Source organism: Lithobates pipiens, unplaced genomic scaffold (genome assembly GCF_037356315.1).
Source record: "Lithobates pipiens isolate NorthernLeopardFrog02 unplaced genomic scaffold, aLitPip1_a1.2 Scaffold_16, whole genome shotgun sequence".
NCBI classification, from domain to species: domain Eukaryota; kingdom Metazoa; phylum Chordata; class Amphibia; order Anura; family Ranidae; genus Lithobates; species Lithobates pipiens.
The window spans coordinates 260,941,954-260,967,454 of NW_027507748.1; the positions used below are offsets into that span (position 1 = coordinate 260,941,954).

At 43.0% G+C, this 25,501-nt stretch overlaps 1 protein-coding gene across 3 annotated transcripts in view; it reads right to left on the minus strand.

The window, feature by feature from the left end:
- The window catches only part of CYB561D1 (cytochrome b561 family member D1), a 90,950-nt gene that overhangs the window by 31,973 nt on the left and 33,476 nt on the right, over positions 1 to 25,501 (minus strand). For all 3 annotated transcript variants that reach the window (XM_077481343.1, XM_077481342.1, XM_077481344.1), the window contains one exon: positions 13,223 to 13,260. In XM_077481343.1, the coding sequence (XP_077337469.1) occupies positions 13,223 to 13,260 (38 nt within the window). The remainder of the gene's footprint in view (positions 1 to 13,222; positions 13,261 to 25,501) is intronic.

Consider the following 25,501-nt stretch of genomic DNA (forward strand, 5'->3'; position numbering starts at 1 on the left):
CTTCCTCCGACACCTCTACCTACCCACACACTAGATTTGGTAAACTCCTCCTTGACCTTGCCCTGGTATACACGTGGAGACATCAGCACTCCTTGGATAAAAAATTCTCATGTTTCTCCACCACGTACAATACTTTGTCACGTATAGATTTTATATTAATCTCCTGAACCGTCCTTCCCAGGCTGGATAATGTTGGCTTTAATCCCTGTATTCTGTCAGACCATGCCTGCTATTGGATCAAGCATACGGCTGGATGCAGCCCCTTCACCTTACACCTGGAGGCTTAACCCCTTTTGGTTGTCGGTGGTCCCGGGTCTAGAGGAGACCAGTAGTGAGTTCTACTTCCAGACCAATGGAGGTACCGCACCACCTGAGATGGTCTGGGACTCTTAAGTCCCATGCTCGTATGTATCTATCCCAACATATCTCTAGATAATGGAAAACCTCATCCCGGGTGGTAAGGCAGGCAGAACTAGCCTTAGAGACCGCAGAGCGTGAGTTTACCAACAGCCCCTCCCCCTCTACAGCAGATCAGTTGAAACTACAGTCAAGGGTGGTGAATGGTCTTTACTTTGAAAAGGCAGAGATGAAGATATTTTATAACAAACAGAGATCGTATGAGTGCGGAGAGCGGGCGGGATGCCTCTTGGCATACCTGGCCCACTTAGACCATAAGCCTCCAACAGTGGTCTCCCTTCGTACTTCTGACGGGGGCCTTGCTTACTGACCCCAATGAGGTGGCTGGGGGGTTCTGGACGTTCTTCGCATCTCTGTACTCCTCTGCTGTCAATAACCCTGGGGAGGAGATTGCTACATTCTTGAATGGAATAGACCTTCCCATGCTCACACACCCCCAGGTTGAACTGTTAGAGGCCCCCATCACTAAAGACGAAATACTGAAGGCAACGTCCCTACTTAACCCATCTAAAGCACCTGGATCGGACGGCCTTCCCCTCGAATTTTACACCCTAGCACCCAGACTACTCGAACTATTCTTATACATATTTGAATCCGGATCCGTACCCCCCTCTATGAGTGAAGGCTACATTGTACTCATTCCCAAACCTGGTAAAAACCCAGAGCTCCCAGAATCATACCACCCAATATCCCTGCTCCGAATAGATATTAAGATCCTGGCCAAGGTTTTAGCGATACGTCTGAATACTGTGATCCTTACATTAATTCACCCAAACCAAACAGGGTTCATGCCAGCCAAAAACATGGCTTACAACTTACGAAGGCTCCATATGAACTTACAGGCTAGACATGACCAGATAGGCTCCAGAGCTGTGGTGTCCCTAGACGCCGCCAAGGTGTTCGACTCAGTTGAGTGGGGATACTTATGGGAATGTCTGACTCTCTTTGGATTCGGAACTCGCTTTATTAAGTGGATCTGTCTCTTGTATCGGGACCCTTGTGCCAGGATCTTGGTTAATGGGAGAATATCTGACCCCTTCCCTCTCTCAAGGGGTACACGCCAGGGGTGTCCTCTGTCCCCCTTACTATACGCCCTTGCTGTGGAACCCCTCGCCTCCGCCCTTAGAACAAACCCAGACATTTGGGGACTGCAATGTGGAGATTTACAAGAGAAAGTCAGTCTATACGCAGACAACATGCTGCTATACCTGGCTGACACAGGCCCATCCCTACAGATAGCCTTCGAGACCATTCAAACCTTTGGTAACTACTCAGGCTTGAGAATTATTTGGGACAAATCCGAGATCCTCCCCATAGACGCGGGCGCCCCTACTGAGCTTCAGGCCTCCTCCCCACTCCTTCCTAGAGTTAGCTCTATGAAATATCTTGGAATTACAATAACTCGCTCACCAGAAGACTGCGTTAAACTTAACATAGAACCCCTGATAGAAAGCCAAAATTCAGACATGGGCCAAACTACCCCTTGGAGTGATGGGCCGGATTAACCTAATTAAAATGGTCCTCCTCCCCGGATTTCTATATGCTCTTTGGCATGCTTCAGCCTATTTGACCCTCAGACTATTTAAAGCTATCAAAGCTCTCCTAAACTCCTTTGTTTGGGGTACAGCTCGGCATAAATTGTCCTGGCAAATGCTGAAGAACCCTACCAAGCTGGGGGCGTAGCTCTGCCTGACTTTAATCTCTACTATTTGGCACACAGATTTCCCATTTCTTCCACTTAGACAAACATGTTAAAAATAGCTACCTTGCAGTGATATGCTCCCGCCATGCCCCCGGACTCACTCACCCCTTTCAAATTATTCTTAAAGATTCTACTGATACCAGGGCACTGGGGAACCGTACAGGACTGCTATATCATCACTGCAAAATCTGGGAGGTAGTGAGACGTAGACTGAAATTGCTGCTCACACACTTTCACACGACCGTATGGGACAACCCCGGCTTACGAGAACTATGGACTATACCTGACCGCATATTATGGCTCGACCGGGGAGTGAGGTATTTATCAGATGTCTACCAGGGAACTGTTCTGAAATCATTCCAGCAACTCAAAGACAACTTTATTCTCCCAAATTCCATGCACTCTCTCTACCTCCAGCTCCGCCACGGCCTTCAGGCACAGTTCCATGATGACCCCCCTAATATAGAACCTATGGACATAATATGCATCATAACGGGACAAGATTCCCGCAAACTAATTTCAGAATTCTACAACTCCCTCCTCCGCCCATCGGCAGTGACGCTTGCATACAAATTGAGGGATCAGTGGGCTGGAGATGTGGGGGGGGCTGGAGAATGACGAACGGGAGGAAGCACTGGACATCTGTAAGAAGGTCTCGCCTAGGTTGTCCGACCGCCTTAGGAATGGATAGCCGCAATTAACGGGGTCCTTCCTTATAAAGAGATATATGTTCACAGAGGCTGCCCAGCCAAATATGGCAGGATATGGGACGCCTGGTTGGGCAATGCCGCAACCTGCAATGAGGTACTTGACTGACACCTATACTTTATTTTTGTTTCAGTCACTGCCTGCCTTTACTGCTCTTCTTTTCCTATTTTTTGCTTTATTCTATTCCTTCCTTTTCTTTTCTCCCCACTACAACATTGGGCCTAAGCGCCCCCCCACCAGCGGATCCAGCCACTAAAGACGCTATGCTCATATATTTATCAGCTCGATTTATGTATTGTACGGTTACGTACTACTAAATAGTGTGCAATTGTAACACCTGTCTAAATCTGATTGGATGACCCAGTATTGCTTACAGTCTTGAGGATGTATACTTTGTAATCTGCCTTTACTCAATCTCAATAAAACACCTCGCTATTTGTAAAAATCTAAAATGGTAGCCTGTAAAGGCTTTTAAAAATGTATGTAGTCGCTGCACGTTTTTGTGCAATTTTAATGTATGTCGTGTTTTGTATCCATGTACTCGGCATAAGATCATCTTTATTTAATCAAACATTTGGGCAATATAGTGTGTTTAGTGCATAAAAAATAAAATCGCACAGCCAAAAGTTTACACCCTTAGAAATCCTAAAGGTGGTGCTTGGTTTTCGGGGTTCTGTACACGACTAGGCTCCCAAAAAGTCTCACACGAGGCATCTTCATACTCAGGAGAAGCAGAAGAATGTATTTTGGGGTGTAATTCCACATATAACCATGGCATGTGTGAGTAATATATCATTTAGTGACAACTTTGTGTCATTTTATTTAATTTTTTTCATTTTTCAATCACTTGTGACAAAAAAATAAAATATTCAATGTGCTCAACATGCCTCTCAGCAATTTTCTTGGGGTGTCTACTTTCCAAAATGGGGTCAACTGGTTTGTACAGCCCTGCCATTTTAGCGCCTCAAGAAATGAGGTAGTCATGAACTAAAAGCTGCATAAATTACAGAAAATGTACCCTAGTTTGTAGACGCTATAACTTTTGCGCAAACCAATAAATATATACGCTTAGTGACATTTTTTTTTTACCAAAGACATGTGACTGAATACATTTTGGCCTAAATGTATGACTAAAATTGAGTTTATTAAATTTTTTATAACAAAAAGTAGAATTTAAAAAAAATAAATTCCGTCTATTTCTGTTTATTTAGCAAAAAATAAAAGAGGCTGAGGGAATCAAATACAATCAAAAGAAAGCTTTATTTGTGGGAAAAAAAAAGAAGGCAAATTTAGTTTGGGTACAGCATTGCATGACCCGCAATTACCAGTTAAAGCGGCGCAGTGCCAAATTGTAAAAAGTGCTCTGGCAGTTGAGCAGTTAAATCCTCTGGGGCTGAAGTGATTAAAGCGGAGGTCCACCCTAAAATGGACCTCCGCTCATCGGAATCCCCCCCCTCCGGCGCCACAATTGGCACCTTTCAGGGGGGAGGGGGGTGCAGTTACCTCTATAATCCAGGTAACTGCACCCACTTCCGGGATAGCTGTCTGCGGAAAGGGGCGTAGATTACGCCCCTTTCCGCAACTGCCCGCCCCTTTGCGCAAGTGCCCCGCTGCCTGCTGGGAAACACACAGTTCCCAGAGGCAGCGGGGACCGTCCGGATTGCGCCGCGCGGCTCGCGCATGCGCAGTAGGGAACCGGGAAATTAAGCCGAAAGGCTCCATTTCCTGATTCCCATACCCAAGATGGCGGCGGCAGGACCCGACAGACGACCTAGCGATCGGCTTCGGGTGCCGACATCGTGGGCGTGCTGGACAGGTAAGTGTCACTATTTTAAAAGTCAGCAGCTGCAGTATTTGTAGCTGCTGGCTTTTAAAAAAAAAAAAAACGCGGAGTCCCGGTGGACTCCCGCTTTAAGGAATCTCTTGGGGCTCCCCCCCCCCCCCCCAGGTCACCAGAACTAGTGTCCCCATTGGAAGATTTCCGATCTCGATTACTTTTCTGGGCACAACACAAAATGAGTGATTTTGTTTTTATTTTTAATGACAATGGTAAACAAGACAAAACAGAGGGTGAATCAGAATCAGGGACACAGAAAACAATAAAAAATTAAAGTTATTTTAACCACTTCAGCCCCGGACCATTTTGCTGGTCAAAGACCAGACAACTTTTTGCGATTCGGCACTGCGTCGCTTTAACTGACAATTGCGCGGTCATGCAACGTGGCTCCCAAACAAAATTGACGTATTTTTTTCAAACAAATAGAGCTTTCTTTTGATGGTATTTGATCACCCCTGCGGTTTTAATTTTTTGCGCTATAAACAAAAATAGAGCGACAATTTTTTTTAAAAACGCACTATTTTTTACTTTTTGTTATAATAAATATCCCCCAAAAGTATATAAAAAATAAATTTCCCCTCAGTTTAGGCCGATGCGTATTCTTTTACATATTTTTGGTAAAAAAACAAAAAAAACTAAATAAAAACAAAAAAATCGCAATAAGCGATTATTGATTGGTTTGCGCAAAAGTTATAGTGTTTACAAAATAGGGGATAGTTTTATAGTAATGGCGGCAATCAGCGATTTTTATTGTGACTGCAATATTATAGCGGACACATCGGACATTTTTGACACATTTTTGGGACCGTTGTCATTTATACAGCAATCACTGCTATATAAATGCAGTGATTCCTGTGTAAATGACACTGGCAGTGAAGGGGTTAAGTCTTCCTAGGGGTGTGTTACTAACTGTGGGGGGCTGGGCTTTCATTTAGTGGACACTGATCTCTGCTCCAATCACATAGAGCAGAGATCAGCGTCACTAGTTGCTAGGCAGAATGGGGAGCTGCTGTTTACAACAGCATTTCTCTGTTCAGTCGCCCCGCGAGACGATCGCGGGTATGGCCGCAGCGATCGAGTCCATGGGACCCGCCACCAGACTCACAGGGGTCCCAACCGGCGGCGCGCTCGCGATGGCAGGGCGGCAAATTTAAAGGGACGTACAAGTACGCCCATTTGCCTGCCCATGCCATTCTGCCAACATACATCGGCGTGCGCCGGTCGGGAACCGGTTAATCCCTCTTCCCTATCCAAAACTAAAAAAAAGTTTCACATTTAGCCATATTTACAAATTACACACTCGATTGATAGTTAAAAAAGGTAATTATACCCATTGAATGTAGTTTTACCTACATAGACATATGTTAAAAACTTCTATACATATGTATACACCCGTTGGAAATTTATATCCCCCAGGTAATGCATCTGGGAAATACATACCTTCAGCATAAAGCACAGGATTTGCATCCGTGCATAGGATATCCTTACAAAAATAATAAAAAAAAAGTTGAAGGTATTCCATCCCTAGATATTATATACATCATTTGCGTCTCCTCCCACCCTTGCACATCTACTTATGACCTCTTGCAGACAGAATTGGACTGCCTGCCCACTTTCTGGATGGTGGACCACCGTGAGCATATCCTGATGTGTATTTTTTTGCTCTATTTAAATATTTCTCGTATCAAAGGGTCCTTTGTTATTTTTGAATTCCTGCATATACAGGCTCTTTATTCCCAATGATGATGATGTTATTGATGTCAATATTGCTAATATTCTGTATTAATATATGTTATAGATGTCTGTATCTCCCTGAAGAAGATTGTATACAAAATTATGATTGAAACGTGTTGGAGTTACTCTAAACAGTAATATCCACAGATATACAATTTGTGGATTTCTTTTTACAAAATGTTATATATAGTGGTGCAACTTAGTTAGCTGATTGTGTCAATTAATCGGTTACTACCCTTAAAAAAAAGTGTGGTGTATAATTTAGTTATTGTGTAAAGTTTTTAAAAAAAAAGGCAATTTATTCTTAAATATCTCTATGCAGTGGTAAATATAAGTAACCAACTATATGGTTAGGGAGCAAAATATCTAAATCACTCTGAGAACAACAGACAGCAGAGATATACTGTATATACGATAAGAGGAGAGATACTGTATATACTATTAGAGCATATAAACTCTATTAAAGGGTGAATCTGGTAAATATCAGACTCGGAGGTCAATTTTGTTTTATTTAAAAAAAATTAAATAAATTAAAAAAAACAATGTCTTCCTTCAAAAAATATTTAATTTTAAGAATGTTTGTTCGATTTTCTAATCGTTAGTGGGATCAAATCGACGTTCATTTTCAACCACAGTGATGGGAAAATTTAGAAATAAAAAACCTCTTGGTCAAAGGAATTTTCAGACAGCCTATGTGGTTTTCGTTCAGAAATTACATTCATTTTAAAAACAGAATGTTAAAAACGTGAAAATTTCAAACAGCATTCTTTCATTCAGCGAATGTACAAAGATTTTTCGTCTGAATAGCCTCGTCTGAGAATTGATGCGTGTGGCTGTTTCTGCAGTGCTTTTTGCTTTGTGTTTTGATTTTTTGTGCACGTGATTTTGCTGCGATTTGCGTTTTTGCATTTTTTTTTAGTTTTGGGCAGATAAAAAAAAAAAAAAACACAAATTGCTGCAAAAACGCATTACATGCTTTTCTGTAGCTTCTCCATTGAAGTATATTAAACCCAAAAAAGCACAGTTTTGCATTAAAACAAAAATGTCCCTGACCCTTTCCAAATACACAGCGGCTGAATAAAGCATAGCTGTGTCCCTTAGGAAACCATGTAAATGAACTGTAGTGCGTTTCTGCAAAAAGCACCAAAAATCACATAGGTGTGAACCAGGTCTAAGATGTTTAGTAACATAATAGGGTTAAAAAAAAAAAAAAAATTAGCCCTTTATATTACAAAAAAAGAAAATGCTCACTACTGAAATGGGTTGATTTTTTTACTGTAGAACTGTGAAAGTATCAGTTACAGTAGCAATTTGCTCTTTTTGTACTATAAAGGGCTCATTTTAGTTTTTTTTAACCCCATTATGTTACTGGTCAAATAATTGATTAATTTCATAATCGACTAGTTGTCAATTAATCGATTAGTTGTTTCAGCCCTGGTTATATAGACATCTAATATGTTTATTTTTGTGTTCACCAGAGCTTTCTGGTTGTTCCTCCTTTTTCATGTTCCCCGTCCCATCCCCTTTCCTTTTTGTTATTGCTGCTTTCATTGATGCAATTTTACTCATTGAAAATAAAAACAATAATTTTTACTTAACACAAGTATTTTTCATTACTTGTAAGCTGCATATAAGGCATGGAGAGTATTTTGCTTTTTGTTACATACATTATTGGGCTAGCAGCACGTTGTTTATAATCAGGAGAGGTTGGTTCCATATTTTTAGTTATATTTTAAGCCATTTTTTCCTATATTTATACAGATGAAAAAGGTAGGTTTGAGTGTTTTAAGCCAGCCATAGATGAATCGAATCTTGGCTGGTTCAGCAGGGACCGGCCATGATTCAATCCATCTATGATTCTATGGGGAGGCTGTCAGATTTTTTTGTAAGCAATTACTGTCCATGGCTATGGCTGCTAGCAGTAATCATGTTCTGCCAGCCAGGAAGGTTCCCCGCTGGTAGAACTTTCTTTTCTTCCACCCATGGTGAAAAGAAAGAAAATCAGATCATCTATGGCTTTCCTAAATGGTAACAATAATGATGTTTCACCAAAGGTACCTACAGTGCCTTGCGAAAGTATTCGGCCCCCTTGAACTTTTCAACCTTTTGCCACATTTCAGGCTTCAAACATAAAGATATAACATTTTTATTTTTTGTGAAGAATCACCAACAAGTGGGACACAATTGTGAAGTGGAACTAAATCTATTGGATTTTTGAAACTTTAATAAAAAAATGAAAAGGGGGGCGTGCAAAATTATTCGGCCCCCTTGCGTTAATACTTTGTAGAGCCACCTTTTGCTGCGATTACAGCTGCAAGTCGCTTGGGGTATGTCTCTATCAGCTTTGCACATCGAGAGACAGAAATTCTTGCCCATTCTTCCTTGCAAAACAGCTCGAGCTCAGTGAGGTTGGATGGAGAGCGTATGTGAACAGCAGTTTTCAGCTCTTTCCACAGATTCTCGATTGGATTCAGGTCTGGACTTTGACTTGGCCATTCTAACATCTGGATACGTTTATTTGTGAACCATTCCTTTGTAGATTTTGCTGTATGTTTGGCATCATTGTCTTGTTGGAAGATAAATCTCTGTCCCAGTTTCAGGTCTTTTGCAGACTCCAACAGGTTTTCATCCAGAATGGTCCTGTATTTGGCTGCATCCATCTTCCCCTCAATTTTAACCATCTTCCCTGTCCCTGCTGAAGAAAAGCAGGCCCAAACCATGATCCTCCCACCACCATGTTTGACAGTGGGGATGGTGTGTTGAGGGTGATGAGCTGTGTTGCTTTTACGCCAAACATATCGTTTTGCATTGTGGGCAAAAAGTTCGATTTTGGTTTCATCTGACCAGAGCACCTTCTTCCACATGTTTGGTGCGTCTCCCAGGTGGCTTGTGGCAAACTTTAGATGAGACTTTTTATGGATATTTTTGAGAAATGGCTTTCTTCTTGCCACTCTTCCATAAAGGCCAGATTTGTACAGTGTACGACTGATTGTTGTCCTATGGACAGACTCTCCCACCTCAGCTGTAGTTCTCTGCAGTTCATCCAGAGTGATCATGGGCCTCTTGGCTGCATCTCTGATCAGTCTTCTCCTTGTCTGAGCTGAAAGTTTAGAGGGACGGCCAGGTCTTGGTAGATTTGCAGTGGTCTGATACTCCTTCCATTTCAAAATGATCGCTTGCACAGTGCTCCTTGGGATGTTTAAAGCTTGGGAAATCTTTTTGTATCCAAATCCAGCTTTAAACTTCTCCACAACAGTATTACGGACCTGCCTGGTGTGTTCCTTGGTCTTCATGATGCTCTCTGCACTTTCAACAGAACCCTGAGACTATCACAGAGCAGGTGCATTTATACAGAGACTTGATTACACACAGGTGGATTCTATTTATCACCATCAGTCATTTAGGACAACATTGGATCATTCAGAGATCCTCGCTGAACTTCTGGAGTGAGAGTTTGCTGCACTGAAAGTAAAGGGGCCGAATAATTTTGCACGCACCACTTTTCAGTTTTTTAATTTTCTAAAAAAGTTTAAAATATCCAATAGATTTCGTTCCACTTCACAATTGTGTCCCACTTGTTGGCGATTCTTCACAAAAAATTTTAATTTTATATCTGTATGTTTGAAGCCTGAAATGTGGCAAAAGGTTGAAAAGTTCAAGGGGGCCGAATACTTTCGCAAGGCACTCTATGTGGTTAACAACCATGTTTAAAAAAAAACTACAGAAACTTAAAAGTATAACTAAAGGCAACCCTTTTTTTAAGCTTTGGGTAGAGTGCAGAGGGATTTATGTTTTCCGTGTCACCATTAAGTAGATTCACTCTATGTGTCCTTTTAACCATCACTGAAAGTGAAACTAAAAGAAAATCCAAAATTTTGGGTTGTCCCCCAAAAAATAATAGAGGGAGAATCTTCCAATGGAGACACTGGTTCTGGTGACCTGGGGTCCTCCAAGGGATTCTTTTAACCCGGGGTAATGCCTGCACCGTTTTTTAGAGCCAGAAGTTGGCTTTTTAGTGATGACAACAGTTGCAGCTAAAAGCCTTTCGGCTGTTATACAAAAAGAGCAGGAGGGGATGTCTGTCATCATTCCCCGCCCCCCCCCCCCCTCCCCTTTGATCAGGTCTCTGATGCAAAATCCCGGCAGCAATGTCACTCCTGGTTTACTTGGCTGCCAATAGTGCAGATTTTAAAATTAACCACTTCCCACCCAGCCAATGTACATATACGGGTGAGAGCTCTCTACTTCTGATAGGACGTTCAGAAACGTCCTTCAGAAGAAGGGGGATTGCACGCGCGCTTGCCCGCGCAGCGGCACGATCCCGATGTGCTCGTGTCAACCCGGACACGGCACATCTCAGATCGGCAGGAGGGCTCTGTGATTGGCCCTCCTGATCACATGATGGCCGTGTCCAATCACGGTCGTCACGTGATGTAAACAGCCAGCCGGTTGCTAGGCAATCGGCTCCTCCTCTCCTCACACAGAAGTCATCGCTGAGGAGAGGAGAGGAGAGCAGAGCAGATCGCTGCAGCCGGCTGGTGATCAGTGAGTATGAGCTGTTTTTACAGCTGTTTACTAACTGATCACCAGTCTAGTGTAATACACACATCACCACACAGTGTATACACACGTCACCACAATACACGTCACCACACGTCCCAAAACACACATGTCCCCAAATAATAAAAAGACATGTACCCAAATAAAAAAAAACACATGTCCCCCACATATGTCCCACTAAAATCACATGTTCCAATGATTATCTGCACACATATGTACGTGATCACCTGCACACATCTGTACATGATCATTTGCGTACATATGTCCGTGATCACACAAACCAATTAGCAGAATACATTTTGGCTTAAATTTATGACAAAATTCGATTTTATTGGATTTCTTTTAAAATAGAAAAAAAGAAAATAGTTTTTTTCCCAAATTTCCGCTTTTTTTGCGCTTATATCGCAAAAAATAAAAAACGGAGTCGTGAATAAATACCACCAAAATAAAGCTCTATTTGTGCGAACAAAATTATAAAAATTTCATTTTGATACAGTGTAGCATGACCGCGCAATTGTCATTGAAAGTGCGAGAGCGATGAAAGCTGAAAATTGGGCTGGGAAGGAAGGGGGCAAAAGTGCCCTGTATTGTAGTGGTTAAAAAAAATGATTTGGCGATCTGAATACTTTTAAAGTGGTTGTATACCCACATTTTTAACTTTTACCTACAGGAAAGCCTATAATAAGGCTTAACTGTAGGTAAAAAAAATATCTCCTAAACCTGTACGGTTTAGGAGATATTCCCCTCGGTATGCGCCGCTGACTGCAGCGGCGCATGCGCACAAGGGGTTTCTCGCCGTCAAAATCCGGCAGCGGCCGAGCGGCCGGACTGAAATCTCCCGCGCGCATGCGCGGGAGTGACGATATCGCGGCTCCGGCCACTCACAGCGCCGGAGCCGCGATACCCGGAAGAAACGCTGAGGGAGCATGTCAGCTCCCTCGGCGTGGATCGGGCCAGATGTCGGGGCCTCGTTCTAAGGTAAGTATTTCATAATGAGCTAGTATGCGGTGCATACTAGCTCATTATGCCTTTTGCTTTGCAGGTTTAAAAAAAAAAAAATGTGCGGGTTTACTACCGCTTTAAGTGCAAAGGAGGGATTTGGGGTCTTTTAGACCCCTGATCCCTCCATAAAGAATGTCTGTCACCACCTATTACTGTCACAAGGGATGTTTAGATCCCTTGTGACAGCAATAAAAAAAAGTGATCAGAATTTTTTTTTTACCACTTAACTGGCCTCTTAAACCGCCCTCGTGACCAGACCAATTTTCAGTGCTCTCACACTTTGACAATTACTCTATATAATCTAGCCAAAACAGCAAGGAACAGATTGAGATTTTCCTCCAATCCGATATTCCGTTTTAAAAAAAAAGAAAAAAGGGCAACATAGTGCAATATTGTAATCATAAACCACGCTGAGACAGCTAAAGGAGCAACTCACAGAATCTGAGGTAACGGCGCACAATAAGAAAGGTCAGATCCCTGTATCTGACCATTCTTATTGTGCACTGATACCTCAGATGCTGCATTGCTGAGGCTGCATTGATCTCTTGTATCTTGTCCGCAATCTCTGACCAGTTTGTTCTGCACTCCTGTGATCCATTTTCAGCCAACAGCGGGCTGAAGCCTACAGCTGGCTGACATCACAGAGCCGGTCCACGTTCTGGAACGATCCCAACCAATCTGCTGACCGACAGTCGCAGCTCTCTGCTCAAAGCAGAGGGGGAAAATTGAGTAATCAGCTGTGTTTGATCACTCAGTTCTGACTACAGGGGCAACAGATGAAACCTAAGGGGAAAGGAGGACCTCGGCTAGGAGGATCGATTACACATAACAATTATTCACTCTGGAGAAGAGGTGCTTAAGCAGTATATGCAGGTGACTTCATAAACTGTAATAAACTATTACTCTATGGTGCCTAAAGAGGATGTGTGGCCATGATTTGAAGCTAGAAGAAAGGAGGTCAGATCACAGTTTGCAAAAAGGATTTTTCATGTTAAGTAGTAAAAATGTGGAGCTCCGTCCCCAGGAAGTGGTACTAGCCGAGAGTGTTAACTACAAATAACTTTTAGATGTCTTCCTCAGGAAACAAAATATACAGGGCTATGGAAATCGTTAGAGAATAGGAATCACACAGATTAAAATGGATGGAGTAGTGGCTTTTTTTCAACCTTATAAACTATAACTATAAAATGTGGGATACTGGTATCATGCAAGAAAAATATTACAACAAAATTAGAATGATAAAATGTATACATAATACTTACAGCAATAGCCATGAACAAAGGATGCCATGAAAAGAGACCTGCAAGTAGACAACATAAGGCAAAAAGTGAAAGGTATATTCCCCTTTTTATTTCCTTATTTTTTAATTCACTTACATTACATATTTCATAACTAAATGGACACACTCTTTATGAAGACAACCTTGGCTAAGTCACAAATAATGATTCAATGGTGGTCATATATGGAACTATGAACTGTAAATCAGCCTCTCTCAACTGGGGTGCCGTGGGATCATGGTAGAGATCGACTGTCAGGTGAACACCTTAGCTCCCGATTCCCAGTCGAACTGTACATCAGCACTGGGAGGGAGTTTGGTCAGACTCAGCAAAGTGAAAGTAAAAAGGGAGGGAGGAGTGGGCTGTGCTCTCTACCTCCACCTACAGTGCAGTACCCGGCTGTGTGAAGGAAGGTACTTTACTAGAACTTTTGAAAGGTGTTTGTGTGTGGGTACATGTATTTGCATGTGCGGGTCGTTCATGTGTATACATGTACATTACGTGTGTGCGCACGTGTGTACATGTGTCTGTATTTGTGTACGTGTATACATGTATCTGTCTGTGCACATATCTGTACGTGTGTATGTGCGTTTGTGTTGATATGTGTGTACGTATGTTACTTTTAATCCTGACCCCCCTATTCCTGTACTATTAGAACTGATTTTTTTAGGGCTTGTTCATAACATCAAGGACTGCTGCTCTTCTGAAAAGCAATCCGTGCGCAAATAGCTTTTCAGGGGCATTTGACAGTCACAAGGCAAGATGTTCCCTCCTCACCACCTGTTTTAACCCAGTAAATGCAGCATCACCACACCACAACCACATGCAATGCACACAGTTGGGGGTGGTTGCAGTGCAGCCCCATTAACCCTGGGTATAACTACAGCTGTAGGCACAACATGTGTACACCACCCAGCTGCAACTTCTGCAAAAAAAAAGGGGAGAAGTTGGGGTGGTAAAAACAGCTTAACCACATGCTTTTACTGCTCCTCCAACCGCACATGTAAACAAACCCTTGTTGCGTGCTGCGTGTAGGGCAGCCCATTAATTTCAATGGGCTGCCCTACCAGTAGAAATGCAAGGAAAGAAGTCCCTGACCTTTTTTTTTTTTTAATTGCGTGGCATCAAAAACACCCCACGTTTGCAAATGTGTGGGATACCATTAAAGGGGTTGTATAAGCAGAAGGTTTTTTATTTTAATAAATTAAGATAAAAAGCCTTCTGTGTGCAGCAGCCCCCACACCATTGGCTTCTGCTGCTGTCAAAGTCAGCTAGCCAATCAGATGAGAAGGGGAGGGGCCAGGTAGGGGCTCAGAGTCTGAATGGAAGAGGAGGATACAGGCTGTTCTGCGCAAATCCACTGCAACAGAGCAGGAAAGTATAACATGTTTGTTATGTTTATAGGAAAAAAAAAAAAAACTTTACAATCACTTTAAGAACTAATGACACCCCTAAAGAGCAGATAATTTGTCTTTGTGTCAGGAACGAGCACACATTCTGCGACACAATAATGTGAACCAAGCCTTGGACAGGGGTGCCACAAGACTGAAAATACTTTTCAAGTGCACCCCGACTGGAAAAAATGTTGAGAAACACTGCAGTAGATCACTGATAAACCCATTTCAAATGATAATTTGTTCAAAATAAACATCTGATCATGTGTTTTCCCATGATTTTTTTTTTTATTGTTCGAATCAAATATATAGTTTACATGATTTCTGAACAATACAATTCTTTCATGAAAATGTCATGTATATTGTGCATTTGCTTCATTATGTTAATGGCCTGCATTAAATGTGAGGCAAATGTGCAGTTTTAGAGCACTAAAAGGATTAAGCAAAGGGGTGGCATTTTAGATGAACGAAAGGGGAGAAATTACAGACATCAAACTAAACAGAGGAAAGTTATGTGGATGGAAAAAAAAATTGACAGTTACTTACCAATAACTGCCTTTCTAAGATATCTTCCAGGACGGCACAACCTGAGAGACGACTGGTCCATCTGACAGGAAACACAATCAACACACAACACACGAGGCTAAAAGGCCCCTCCCTTCCCCCTACACCTCAGTTCTCCCAAAGTAATAGGTTATCCAGATGACAGAGAGAAACTCTTCCTGTAATACTTATATTAACCTAGGGCTGGGAAGTAGGCCTGCTCTCCTGGAAGATATCCTATAAAAGCAGTTATCGGTAAATAACTGTCAATTTTCTCTAGTCATCTTCCAGGACAGCACAACTTGAGAGGATGGATAAGGAGTTCGAAGCCTACCTTAGGGCAGGACCACCGCTTTTAAGACCTATCTTCCAAACGTCAGATCCTGAGGCAATAGCAGTTCCACTCTAAAATGCCTCAAGGTGTCCTGCTTCGCCCATGTGGCTGTTTGACAGATCTGTTCTATTGAGGCCCCAGCTCTTTCTGCCCAAGAGGCCACCAAAGATCTCGTTGAATGGGCTTTAAGGTTAACTGGTACTGGAGAACCTGTCTGTTCATAGGCCAATCCTATCGTCTGTCTAATCCACCTAGCCACAGCAGATCTAGATGCCTGCTCTCCCTTTCCAGGGCCGCTAAATAGAACTAAAAGTTGATTCTACTTCCTGAAATCCTTCACTCTATCCAAGTATGTCAGCAAACACCTCCTGACATCTAATAAATTAAATTTTTCCTCTCTCTCATTTTTTGCATTTTCACAAAAGGAGGGCAAAATGATCTCCTGAGATCTATGAAACTGTGATGTGATCTTGGGAACATATAATGGGTCTTGTCTCAAAACCACTCTATCTTCAAGTACCAACAAAAAAGGCTCCTTAATTGACAGGGCCTGCAGGTCGCCTACCCTTCTGGCTGTAGTGATGGCCAGTAAAAAAGCCAAATTAAGCATAACCAATTTTTAACCGAGATCTCCTGAGCTGGCCCAAAAGAAGTTTTCATATACGCCTTCAGAACCCCTGTTAAGATTGATAGATTCCCACCATGAAACCCAACAGGGGTTAACCTCTCCCTTGCTAGTAGAAATCTCTTAATCAGGGGCTCTAGGGCGAGCCTCTGGTCCAAAAATACACAGACAAGGCTACTATCAGTACCTTCAGGGTGTTCAGGGCAATCCCCTGATCCACCCCCTCTTCCAAAAATTCAAGCACCACTGGTACCGAAGGATTAGAAACCTCCCTATCCTGGCACCAGTGAGAGAAACGATTCCAAATCTTTTAGTAGATCCTCCTGGTGACCGGTTTCCGGCTGCCAAGGAGGGTCTCAATTACCCTTTCAGAGCATCCCTGGTCTCTGAGAATCTCCTTCTCAAGAGCCATGCTGTCAATTTGAAGAACCCCGGATCGGGGTGGAGGACTGGCCCTTGTAGAAGGAAATCCCGCCTGGGCGGAAGACGGAATGAAGGAGAAACAGACCATTTTCTGAGGGTAGCCAACCATGTCCTCTTTGGCCACCATGGGCCATCAGAATCAGCATGCATTCTGAATGGACCAACTTCTGTAGGACTCGAGGTATCAAGGCTAGTGGAGGAAAAGCATATTGCTAGGTGGCAATCCCAGGCCTGAGACAGAATCCACTCCCTGCGACCCCCCCTCTTTGTTGAGAGAGAAAAAAACGCTCCCTTTTGTTCCCTCTATGGGCAAAAAGGTCTACGTCCGGAATTCCAAACATCTGACCTATCTGGAGAAAGGTATGCTGGATTCAACTCCCATTCCCCCTGGTGGATGGGCTGTCGGCTTAAGAAATCTGCCACCACACTGACGGTTCCTTTTATGTGGACCGCCGATATGGCCCGAAGGTTTTCTTTGGTCCAATTTAGAACATCCAAGGATTGATACAGTAGCTTTCTGGACCTGGTGCCACCCTGACCGTTCAGATAAGAGACAGCTGCCACGTTGTCCAACAGGACTTTTTACCTCTAGTCCCAGAATTCTGCCTCCGAAGGCCTTTAACGCCTGACCCACAGCAAGGAGCTCCCTGTGGATGGAGGCGGTCCTCACCTGGGTTGGAGTCCAGGCTCCCTGTGCCTGGAGGTTCCCCAAGTGAACACCCCAAACCCAAGCGCTTGCATCGGTAGTAATCTTTATAGGATTCCACTGGGTCCAGGGGCAACCTAACATGAGCCTGTCCTGACCCAGCCACCAATTAAGAGAGGCACTTACATTTGTTGGAATGGACACCTTTTCATCCAACTCCTCCCTCTTTTTGTCCCAGGAGGATAGAAGGAAAATCTGCAGCTCCCTGGAATGGAGCCGAGCCCAGGGAACCGCTGGAATACCTGAGATCATCAAACCTAATACCCTCATAATCTGCCTGCGAGAGCAATCCCTGGGTTCCATTAAAGAGGAGACTGCTGTAACTACCTTTAACCGTTTTTCCTCTGGGAGAAAAAGTTCCCAGAAAAGTCCCAGTATCCACCAGATATCCCAGGAAGATTTTTATTTGGGATGGTAGCAAAGAAGATTTCTCTCAGTTCACTATCTAGCCCAAGGACTCAAGAGTGAAGATCACTCTGCCTACATCTACTCTAATCTGTTCTAGGGACTGCCCGTAGACTAGGAGGTCTTCAATAATTCTAGCACCAGACCTCCTGAGCAACTCTGAACCGGTAACCAATAAAGGCTTATAAAATGTCGCCTATGGAGATTCGTAAATATCAAAGTTTGACGCTAAAGGGTAATCGATTAACTGAAGCCTTTTCCCTGGGCTCAGAAGGCACACCCCGCCTATGGCTTTTCTCACAGTGCTCTCTATGTCCAAGTTCCCTATACACCAGCAGGGTCCTTCGCCTACATTAGGCAGAAAAAAACTAAGCTGCTGGATGCAGTGTGAGGGGTTATAGCCAGTAGGACCACCCCTGGGCAGTACTGTGCAAGTGTTGCTGTTTCTAACACTTTCTGCCTAGTCCTCTCCTAAAGGGGGCGATATAACCCTAAGGTCAAGAAGAGATGCTGTGTCCATCAATGAATGATAGAGAAATTAGGTTTAACGTAGAAAAATTATAAATAATGCATTTGGGTGGCAAAAATATGGATGCAAAACTACTCACTTGGGGTAGATCCTCAGAGGGAATCTAGGATGGAAAAGGGCTTTGGGGTCCTAGTAGATGACAGGCTCAGCAATGGCATGCAATGCCAAGCTGCTGGAAGTGAAGCAAAGAGATAATTGGCATGCATTAAAAAGGGGATTAACTCCAGAGATAAAACAAATTTTCCCACACTACAAGACTGGTCCAGCCGCACCAGAGTATGCTGTCCAGTTCTGGGCACCAGTCTTTAGGAAGGATGTGCTGGAACTGGAGAGAGTCCAGAGAAGGGCAACAAAACTAATATAGGGACTGGAGGACATTAGTTATGAAGAAAGGTTATGAGCACTGAACTTGCGCTCTCTGGAGAAGAGATACTTGAGAGGGGATATGATTTCAACGTACACATACTGTACTGGTGACCCCACAATAGGGATAAAGCTTTTCACCAAAAGGGAATTTAATAAGACAGCCATTCACTAAAATTAGAAGAAAAGGGGTTTAACTGCATGGAGGGTTCTTTACTGTAAGAGCAGTTAGGATGTGGAATTCTCTTCCACAGGCAGTGGTTTCAGCGGGGAGCATTGATGGTTTCAAAAAAACTATTAGATAGGCACCTGAACGACTACAACATACAGGGATATACAATGTAATACTGACATAAAATCACACACATAGGTTGGACTTTTTTCAACCTTGCCTATTATGCAACTACTATATAACTAAGTGGAGAAAATATGGCACAACAGTGACATTACCAAGAACTGTACGTCCCTCCAATATTGATGAAAAGACAAGAAGAAAACTGGTCAGGGAGGCTGCCAAGAGGCCTACAGCAACATTAAAGGAGTGCAGGAATATCTGGCAAGTACTGGCTGTGTCGTACATGTGACAACAATCTCCAGTATTCTTCATATGTCTGGGCTATGAGGTAGAGTGGCAAGACAGAAGCCTTTTGGTACAAAGAAAAACATGAAAGCCCGGCTAAATTTTGCAAAAACACATCTGAAGTCTCCCAAAAGCTTGTGGGAAAACATGTTATGGTCTGTTGAAAATAGGATTTTTATAGCAGATTACCTGAAAAAGCCTTTTGTTTTGAAGTACATCATGGGACACAAAGCCATAGTAATTACTATGTGGGTTATAGTCCACCTTCAGGTGCTGGATACTGGCCCACCCTAAACAGGAAGTTGCCTCCCTATATAACCCCTCCCATTACTGGGAGTATCTCAGTTTTGTAGCAAAGCAATATACGTGTATACTAAAAAGAGTGGCGGGACCTGTGCGTCCCATGATGTACTTCAAAAGAAAAGGATTTTACAAGTAAGCTGTTATAAAAATCCTATTTTCTTTAATCGTACATCACAGGACAAAGAGCCATAGTAATTACTATATGGGATGTCCCAGAGCAATACTAACTGAGGGGAGGGAGACAACAAAAGTAGAGCACCATCAGATCAGAGGACTTATACTGCTGCCTAAAGTACACTGCGCCCAAAGGAGACATCCTCATGTCTTTTTACATCCACCTGATAGAATCTGGTAAGTGTATGGATTGAAGACCAAGTTGCTGCCTTGCAGAACGATTGTTCTGCTGCCTGTCCTCTTTTAGGACCTTCAGGCAATATGAACAAAACATACATTTTCCGAATCTGAGCAGTCGTCTTTAAGTAGACTGCTCTCAACACATCAAGAGAATGTAGTGATTTTTCTTCCATAGAACAGGGTTCTGGAAAAAAAAAAAAAAAAAGATAGAATAATATCCTGGTTTAGATAAAAAAGTTAGACTGAGGATGCCATACTATCTTATCACCGTGAACAATAATAATATGGCTCTTTACAAGAAAAAACAGCCAATTTTGATACCCTTCTTGCAGCAGATATGGTTACCAGAAAAAAAAGTTTCCTTGTCTAAAAAGGACCAAGGGAATATGCACTATCAGTCCAAAGAAAGGCTGTTTTGTAATGCCGCCAAAAACCTAATTCAAGTCCCAAGGGTTCAGGGGTGACCGGGGATTAAGCCAGGGCTTGACAAATTTGCTTGGAATCTAGGAGCCAGCTAAAAAAGTTAGGAGCCAGGTCGGTAACGGCGATCCGGACCTGTCCCTGGCCTGACATGGAGACGAGTGAGGGGAAGATGCCCCCCCCCCCCCACCTGTCTCCAAGTCATTGCCCATAGCTCTTAGAGGGACAATTTTTTTTGTTTTTTCAAATGACAATTTTTTTTAAAATTGCATTTTAGTGTAAATATGAGATCTAAGGTCTCTCTGACCCCAGATCTCATATTTAAAGGAGGACCTGTCATGCTTTTTTCTATTACAAGGGATTTTTACATTCCTTGTAATAGGAATAAAAGTGATTTTTTTTTTTTAAAACAGTGAAAAAATTAAAAATAAAAAAGTTAAAATAAAGAAGAAGAAAAATAATCATTTTAAAAACGCGACCCGTCCCGCCAAGCTCGCATGCAGAAGTGAACACATACATGAGTAGCATATGAAAACGGTGATCAAACCATGCATGTTGAGGTATTGCTGCGATTGGTAACTCAAAACATGCAACCTGTAGAATTTTTTAAACATCGCCTATGGAGATTTTAAAGGGTAAAAGTTTGTCGCCATTTCACAAGCGGACGCAATTTTGAAACGTGACATGTTGGGTATCAAATTTACTCGGTGTAACATTATCTTTCACAATATAAAATAAAATTGGGCTAACTTTACTGTTGTCTTATTTTTTAATTAAATTAAAAAAAAAATTCCCCAAAAAGTGCGCTTGCAAGTTCGCTGCACAAATACGGTGTGACAGACAGTATTGCAACAACCGCCATTTTATTCTCTAGGGTGTTAGAATAAAAAATATATATATGTTTAGGGGTTCTAAGTTAAGGGAAGGAGATGGACAGGCAGTGAAAACAGGCAGGGGAAGCTCCATTAGCATTGCTGGTTGTCATACCAAACGGGCACCACAAGAGGGTGCCAGATTTCAGAAGGAAGCATAGGACCGCAAAAGGCCTCAATTACCGGCCGGCGGTGGCGTGGCCCAACGAGATCACGCGGGGTGCACGGAGACTGGATACCCCCCAGCTGTGCCGCCCCAGGCGCCAGGTAGCTAATTCTAGTCGCAAATGCGACCTGGCGCCCGGGGTTTGTAGAGCCCTGGATTAAGCTGTGTTACCCCCTGAATAACGTTACAAAGGAAAGCGAAGCAAGTGGTCGTTGAAATAATACCGATAAGGCCAAGACCTGTCCTTAGAAAGCACTCAAGGCCAGCTTTATTTTTCACCCCATCTGCAGAATGTCAAGGATTCTACCTTTGACCTATCTCCTGGGGTGCAACCCCTGGTTTCACACCAGGAGACACATGCTTCCCAGACTCCATAATATAGAATTATGGAGGCCGGCTCCCTTGCATTAATCAAGATAGAAACAACTGAATCTGACAGCCCATGTTTCTTCAGAGTTTGGGTCTCAATAGCCAAACCGTTAAATTTAGCATTTGTAAAGTAGGATGGAATACCGGACCTTGCAAAAGAAGGTCTGGCCGTGGTAGTCGGGTCTATGGGTCCCCTACTGTCATCTTTATGATCCCTGCATACCAAGATTTCCTGGGCCCTGCTGGAGGCCACAAGAATTACTGACTTACCTTCCTGCTTGATCCTGCAAAGAAGTCGTGGACGCAGGCAGAATAGGAGGGAATGCATAAATCAGTGAGAACCGATTCCACGGGAATAGCAAGGCATCTGTTCTGCATGCTAGCGGATCCTTTGTTTTTGACACAAAGTTGTCGATTTCTTTGTTGAACCTGGACGTAAACAGATCTATGTCTGGAATCCCCCATCTTTGACATAAGGGAACAACTGCCTGCCAATTATCTATTCCTAGAATGAAGACCGCCGATAGGCAAAGTACATTGTTTTTTGCCCAAGATACGATATGATTCACTTTCTCTGGGCGGCACAACTTCTAGTGCCCCCTTGGTGATTAATATAGGCCATTGCTGTGGCATAGGCAGATGGAATACTGACAGGACAATACTGTAAACGGAACGTTCAGGCCCTCAGAAGCAAGTGTTCTACCTGAATTTCTACAATGATAATGGGCAAAGTAATTTCTGGTCTGGGCCACTTCCGTGGTGAAGGAAGGATTTTCCCCTTTGCAGATTTTTGGATATTAAACCATAAACTGAGGCTCCGGCGTACCAAGCCTACAGTGCCTGCTATTTCCAGTTGGTCCATCTGGGTGCTAACCAGGTCCAACCCTGCTTATTTTCCAAGATCAGCCGAGATCGGCCGTTTTCAGGGCGATGTAGCCGTAGGCTTTGGAGTCAAACACATTGGGAATCTAAAGCTTGAACCCTTTGTTCCAAGCCGATAGGATACTATTTTGCAGCAGTCTTGAATGAAACTGAGCATAAGGAACGGCCTTTGAATGAAGCCACCATCTTTCCCAACAACCTCATGCAAAGTCGAATAGAAGAATTCATCTTGCTTCAACTACCTAAATAAGTTACTTTATGGTGCTGATCTTCTGGGGCAAGAATTCTCTTTTCTGGGTGTACCTATGATCAGACCCAAGTATTTTAGCCCTTTTCATGGTTTTAAAGAAGATTTCTCCTAGGTTGAGGAACCGACCTAGATATTCCAGGTAGTTAAACTGTGTTGACCATACTTTGGTCTAAGTGGGCTACCAACTGGACTATCAAGAACAGATCGTCCAGGTAAACCATAATCGTTATGCCTTGGGGCCTTAATCTGGCTAGAAGAGGGGCCAGAACCAATGTAAACACTCATGGTGCAGTAGCTATACCAGAAAGCAGAGCTACACACTGAAAATGAAGATTTTCCACCTTGAAAAGTAGATATTACTAGTGAGCGAGGAAATAGGCATATGGAGGTATGCATCTTTGACAATTTATGCCAGAAGTTCTCCTCCTTGTAGGATGGAGATAACTGATTGGATTGAATCCATGCGAAAAATAAAGTGTGTTTATATTCAGGAACTGAATTTAGATTTTTGAGATCCAGAATGCCCATTTGGATTTAACCAAATTTCAACCTCTGCTCTTACATGGGGGGCCACCATGATCACTTTTTGCCAAAAGATGGTCCAATGCTTGAGAGAAAGACTTCTTTCTCTCTGGATCCTTAGGAACGTTTGATCTGAGAAAACAAGGAGACGGAACTCTTAGAACCCCAGTTTGTAACTTGGAGCTATTGAGGAAGTCCCCCGTTGGTCTTGACACTCTTCCTGCCAGATCCTCGAGAACTGCAGACAAATTCCCCCTATTGAGCGAGTGGGGGCGCCTCCAAATAAGGAGGCTTCAGTATCTTGTAGGTTTCCTCCCCCAAGACTTCTTTTGTCCCTGTGGTTAACCCCGAGGATTACCTTTTGAACCCGATGGCGGAAGCTGTCGTGACTGCCTGGAGGCTGATGCACCTGGCACAGAAGAAAGAGCTTTAAAAACAAAAATACATTTACTCCTTTTCTTAAAATGGCAAAAGGGGTACTTTTTCCAGTAGAATTTCTTTGGATGAATTATCCAAAACATCCCCAAATAGCTGTTTCACCGCAAAAGGAAGACTAGCCAGGAGCTTCTTGCATGGTCCTTAGCAAAGGGCGCAAGGCCTGAAGGATAGAATCTCTCAAAGCAACTATTGCAAACATAAAGCTGCCAGATCCTGGGCCTGCTGAGCAGGAAAACGTTTTTTTTTTTTTTTTTTTTTTTTTTTTTTAAGGAATTCCAACTTTTTATCCATTGGGTCCCTAAGCATTTGAGCATTGTCTGCCAGACAAGTCAAACTCTTATTCACAGAGCATATAGCAGCGTTAGTTGCCGCTATACCCTACTTAGTGAATTTCCTCCACCATAGGATAAAGTGTAGGAGGGAAAATAATGCTTATCTGGGTGATACTCTCAGATACAAAAAAGCTTTTCCAACAATGAATGGACAGAAAAAGGCATGTACAGCTTAAGGAGGCTTTAGCGAACCCAAACACTCAGTTAAGGGTACATAAATGTGGAGTGGACCATTCAGCAAGAAATTGCACCATCAATCTTAAGATTGAAACAGCTGATTCTCCCACATTTTACACCTCAGAAGAGGAGTCATCAGCCTCATCATGGTCCCTGAGGGAATTAGTCTTCTCCCACCTCTAGTGCCTCTGTTTGGGTGTCCGGGGCAATGGAAGAGAACCTGACGTATTTTGACCCATACTGGGATGCGATTAACGTCGCTAAACTGTTTCGTTTTTTAAAACCTATTGCAGCTGAGGAAAAAAGATCTTTTTAGTAAAATAAACAGGGGCTGCAGTGTCGAAAAAAAGAAGCAAACATTTCGTAGCCCCGATGCTCACTCTGTCTAGCCACCCTCTCTCAGGGGAGGATGCCATTTGTAGAAATGAATAGGCTTTAGAGCGCTTGAGGAAACCCTTTTAGCTCTTTGTTGGGGGTGTTTGAACCTCCCCTTCTGACATTAGCCCGATGCATAAAGCAGAGGTACTACCAAATAAAAAAATAAATAAAAATCGCATCACTGCTTGAGCAATATCCAGCCACTGCCGCTGCTATTAATGCTCAGCCTCATGCAAATAGTAAATTTTTCGAATAGGAAATGCCTGCGTCACCAAAACCTCTTTCATGTTCCTCTTTGCTCTCATGTCTCTCTCTGGCAATTTTGCAGCCAGCATAAATTGAGTTGTTTGTTTTTTTTAAACACACTCCTGCGCTGGAGGATGCCAACGGCGAGCTAAGCCTCGGCCCCACTTCATACCCTCCCCCCCCCCTTCTCTTTGAAAAAAATAAAAAAAATAAAAAAATAAAGAGTTCTCCCACGCAAGCACGGGCCTCCGATCCGCCGGGATCGGCTTGTGAGGGAGGGATGGCGTGGAGGAGACCTGGAAGCAGAGTAGGGGCAGTGAAAGAAAACGGCATTGCTGATTGTTTTCAGTTCTCCCTTATACTCAGCTTCATGAAGGGAGGAAGAGTTCAGCCCAGGTGGGGGTGTCTGGAGTAAGCAAAACCCCACAAACTTACCGGAGGAAAAAAGTCTGCTGCTTCTATGACACAGCGTGATCTCTAAGCAAAGCATGAGAATGTACGCACTCCATACAACCCCCAGTGGCGACACTTAGGCATGACAACATTTACTTTAAAGGAGAAATTTCATAAAAAAATTAATAAAAAAAAACAACAGACCCAATCTTGACCCTTCACGGTGGGTTCCGTTAAACCTTCAGGAACCGGGGACCCTC